This window comes from Sphaeroforma arctica (genome assembly GCF_001186125.1).
Source record: "Sphaeroforma arctica JP610 unplaced genomic scaffold supercont1.328, whole genome shotgun sequence".
In the NCBI taxonomy this organism is placed as follows: Eukaryota; class Ichthyosporea; order Ichthyophonida; genus Sphaeroforma; species Sphaeroforma arctica.
In genome coordinates this window covers 41785-46493 of record NW_014040230.1, presented here as the reverse complement: position 1 = coordinate 46493, position 4709 = coordinate 41785, and the positions used below count along the sequence as shown (strand labels likewise).

General features: G+C 36.1%; 1 protein-coding gene across 1 annotated transcript in view; it reads right to left on the bottom strand.

Moving 5' to 3' along the window:
* Positions 1 to 495: 495 nt before the first annotated feature.
* The window catches only part of SARC_05242 (hypothetical protein), a gene marked incomplete at its 5' end in the record, with an annotated part of 6093 nt that continues 1879 nt past the window's right edge, over positions 496 to 4709 (bottom strand). The window contains 6 exons of the mRNA XM_014300899.1: positions 496 to 565; positions 1587 to 1658; positions 2084 to 2137; positions 2795 to 2916; positions 4032 to 4143; positions 4466 to 4567. Of these exons, the coding sequence (XP_014156374.1) occupies positions 533 to 565; positions 1587 to 1658; positions 2084 to 2137; positions 2795 to 2916; positions 4032 to 4143; positions 4466 to 4567 (495 nt within the window). The 3' untranslated portion in view covers positions 496 to 532. The remainder of the gene's footprint in view (positions 566 to 1586; positions 1659 to 2083; positions 2138 to 2794; positions 2917 to 4031; positions 4144 to 4465; positions 4568 to 4709) is intronic.

The window sequence follows — 4709 nt, the reverse complement described above, 5'->3', positions numbered from 1 at the left end:
ATGTGTGTGTGTATGTGTGTGTTTGAGCGTGTATATATATATATATAAATGTATATAAATGTATATATATATATATATATGTATGTATGTATGTATGTATATATATATATATATATATATATATCAGCATGTATGTATGTATGTATGTATATATATATGTATATTTAATATATATGCATGAATATATTTGTATTTAAGTATATATATATATATGTATTATCAATATAGTATACTCCCTTTGTATACACGGGTGCGTGATGCACTTCGAGAAGTAGCTGCCTTATTGTTCACAAGTAGTCCCTCAATTCTATGCCTTAGTGTCGGTGTTTATTCTGGGGGGGGGGGGAAATCTGGTGTGCGTCTTCTGTATGTATGCCTTTCGTATACATCCAAGCTATACTATAGTCTGGTATACTTTCGTTGTATTTATAAGTTCGTGATACACCCAGCGGGACGAGGAGTGGCTACCGAGTCCAACACAGGCGGTCCCGGAATTCCACATTTCGAATACCGGTATGCCGTCTTATCAGGATTAAGTTCCGAGTTCCTTCCTGAGCGAGCTTATCTGTGGTCGGTACCAAACATGAGTGAGTGATCAGTTCGACCACAATGTGTGCCTCGTCCATTAAGAGAGATAGGTATAGAGAGGTAGGAGAGAGAGGTCTTTGTACTAGCCCTATGGTAAACGCTATAAATACCCAGATTCAACGATGATACAGACGGTGATATAAACTTGTTCTGGCGACATATCCAGTCATGGCCCAGTCTCAATGATCAGTATCAGGCTTCGATGGTATGAGTTATAAGGCGGTTGAGGAACTCACTCTGACCTCGTTTTCGTAAATGGTATTTAGTATCTGATCTTTACCGAAATCCAGATAGGGCATTTGGAGGTGCATCTGGTTTTGCTAAATCCAGATAGCAGGTGGATCTTGTGGTCTGAAGTGACTGTGTAACCTAAAATAAACTATCTATAGCAAGCTTCGATGCATTAATACCCGGTGATAGGGCTTACCCTGGTCTCAAGTCCGCAAAGAGTCTTAAATATATTGTCTATACCGAAGACCGGATATGATTCTTGGTGGCGACTCTTATTTTGGCCTAAAATTCCTGTACTGTCTATACTGAATGATCTATAGCAACCTTCGATGAATTGATAGCCCGCGATAGCGCTCACTTTGGCCTCAAATTCATATATGGCCTATAGTCAATAATGTATAGCAAATGCAGATATGAGATGATAGACAATGGAGTATTCTTATGATACTTTAGTCTCGTGCTCACATATGGTCTGTGTAAATGATGTATAGTAAGTGCCTTTGTGAGATGATCGACGATGTTATATACTCGTACTCACATATGGCCTATAGTCAACAATGTATAGTAAGTGCCTTTGTGAGATGATCGACGATGTTATATACTCGTACTCACATATGGCCTATAGTCAACAATGTATAGTAAGTGCCTTTGTGAGATGATCGACGATGGTATATATGTATGTTACTTTACACTCGTACTCACATATGGCCTGTGTATATGACGAATAGTAAGTCATTATAATATTGATAGTCTGTAGTGGCACTTACTTTGACCTCGAGTTCTTGGCGGCGAATTTCCTTCTCATCTCTCTGTGCAACGATTGCGTTGTACTTTAACTCCTGTGTGGATGAGAGGCACTGGGCTACGTCTATATTCTCGATATAAAAAAACGTTCAACTATTATATATAGAAATGATGTATATATAGTACTCAATAATTGAGTAAACGGTCTTCTTATTAGTGCCATTTTGCACACGATACAGCCACTTATGCATATGAATTATCCAACCTAAATCCCCTACACGCTAAACACCTATGCATTGAATCTCCACCGTACACATAGTTGGTAAAGAGCCATCAAAGCCTCGTGGATATTTAACTATAGTACACGCAAGCCAAAACCCTCCCACACACATATATATAGATAGTTTACCGTTCAAGGCAACGACGCTCTCATACCCACATATGTGCTCATATACATACTAATTAAGAGAACCCTCTTATGTACACCCATCAAACGGCTGTGTCATGAAAACGGCCTTACCTTTTGCTGCAGGTCGGTTTTGTTTTTCCTCAGATTCTCCTTCGTATTTGTGATCTGCCCCAGCAGACGAAAAATGGGCCCCAATAGATCAGTAGGTTGTGAATTGCTTTATGTTGATTTGCATCGTGTAGTCTTTGTCCCGGAATGAAAGGTAAGTAAACCAGTGCAACAGCATGTATAGTCAAAGAACTGTGTTGCACAGCAAACAATGGCGTTGTGACCTGAGACCGTGTGTCTCCATACAGGAATGGATCATTAGATTGTAGATATATTTTAGAGTTTAGGGTTTAGGGTTTGGCATATCTGCTTGATTGCATTTCAACAGACTACTCGTAATCTGTATATAGTTATCTACATATGGTTCTACGATACACACATACAAAAGCGCACAGACTGAACGTGCATTCACTTCATCGCACAGTATATGTACGTATAGATATACACACTCCAATGAGCAAGGTCACTAATCTACACATACCTACATTGAATACTATACAAAACATAGAACATGCTCATCCATCTACACATACCTACATTGAATACTGTACAAGGCATAGGATACATATACCTAAATTGGATATTATACAAAGCATATAATAAGCTCATACATCTACACGTACCTACATTGGATACTATACAAGGCATGGCACATTCTCACACATCTACACATACCTACATTTGATACTATACAACACACAACCCACAACCTACCTTCCGGTGGTATGTCCGAATATTGCGCTCCTCTGTTCGTATCCGATCCGACAACTCCTGTAACGTAAACCGTGGCGCTTCTTCGTCTTCCTGCAGACCGTTATCAGCAACATCTACTTGTTCTGTGGTAGATTATATCGATATATGTCGACAGTGTGTTTAGAGTTGTATGTGTGTCTATAACAACTAGTATATATCAAACTTAGTCTTATTGTTTCTATTGCATCGTATCTAAAATATATCATAGTCTTATCTTTTCTATAAAAGCATGCACAAAATATATCATACTTCGTATCATTTTTAGTCTTTTTATTCCTATAAGGCATTGACAAAATATATCATACTTAGTTTCCTACTTCTTGATATTCCTATAAAGCATGTATTAAACATATCATACTTGTTATTATATTTAATCTAATTGTTTTCTTTAAGGCATGTATAAAATATAACATACTTATATCATAGTCTTTATTCTTATATAGAATGTATAAAATATATCATACTTAGTGAGTCTTATTATTCCTATAAATCATGTATAAAATAAATCATACTGAGTATCAGACTTAATATTATTCTATAGTATAGAATGTGTAAAATATATCATAGTAGGTCTAAATATTCCGATAAGGCATGTATAAATATATCACACTTAGCATCATATTTAGTCATATCATTACTATAGGGCAAATGAATATATATATATCATACTTAGTATCATAGAGTTATTATTCTTATAGAGTATATACAAAATATATCATACTTAGTAGATCTTATTTTTCCTATACGACTGGTATATAATATAAGATACTTGGTATCATACTTAAGTCTTACTTGTATAATTTAGAAGGCTATGATAAAAGCATGTACCAAATATATCATACTCGCGACTTATTATGATCGTGTCTATATAATAACTCATACCTCGTCTTACTACTACTATTTGATCCTATCTAAAATATATCGTACCTAGTCTTATTAGTACTACTTAATCGTATCCAAAATATATAATACATAGTATCACACTTAGTCTTATTATTCCTATTAAATCATGTATAAAATATACCATACGTAAGACTTATTAACGTGCATGATAAATATCATACTTCGTCTTATTACTACCAATTGATCCTATCTAAGATACACCATACTCAACCTTACTACTACTATGATAAACAAGTCCTTTTTAATCTGCCAATCTGTACGCATAAAATATGATATAGCATTGTGTGCCACCTACCTGTTGGTACTTGCGCATTCGCATTCGCTTTGGCTGTCTCGGCATCTCGCTCTTTACGTTTGTGCTGTTCGATTGCAAGCTCCAGTCGCTTGTCGGCTAGAGCAGCCTCCATCTATAGCGTTGACGTATGAAAACATGGTATATATATATACATATATATATATATATATATATATGTGTGTGTGTGTGTGTGTGTGTGTGTGTGTGTGTGTGTGTGTGTGTGTGTGTGTATGTGTGTGTGTGTGTGTGTGTGTGTGTTGTGTATGTGTATGTGTGTGTGTGTGTGTGTGTGTGTGTGTTTGTGTGTGTATGTGTATGTGTGTGTATGTTTGTGTGTGTGTGTGTACACGTGTATGATATAAAATTGCAATTTAAAAAAGTACTCCATACCTGCATATGTCAAAACGTACCAAATGCATGAACTCTATACCTACCTCCCGATGCTGTTGATTCGTCTGCCGGACCAACTGAGCGTTGGCAGCCTTGTGTCGCTTGTTCTCCTCCAATAAAAACTTCAACCTATGGAGGCAACACCACTGTTTGAGTTTGTGGGGTAATGACTCATAATCGTGCTACCACACTCCACAATTATACATATGCATATGCATACACACACATATATATATATATATACATACATATATATATATATATATATATATATATATATATATATAT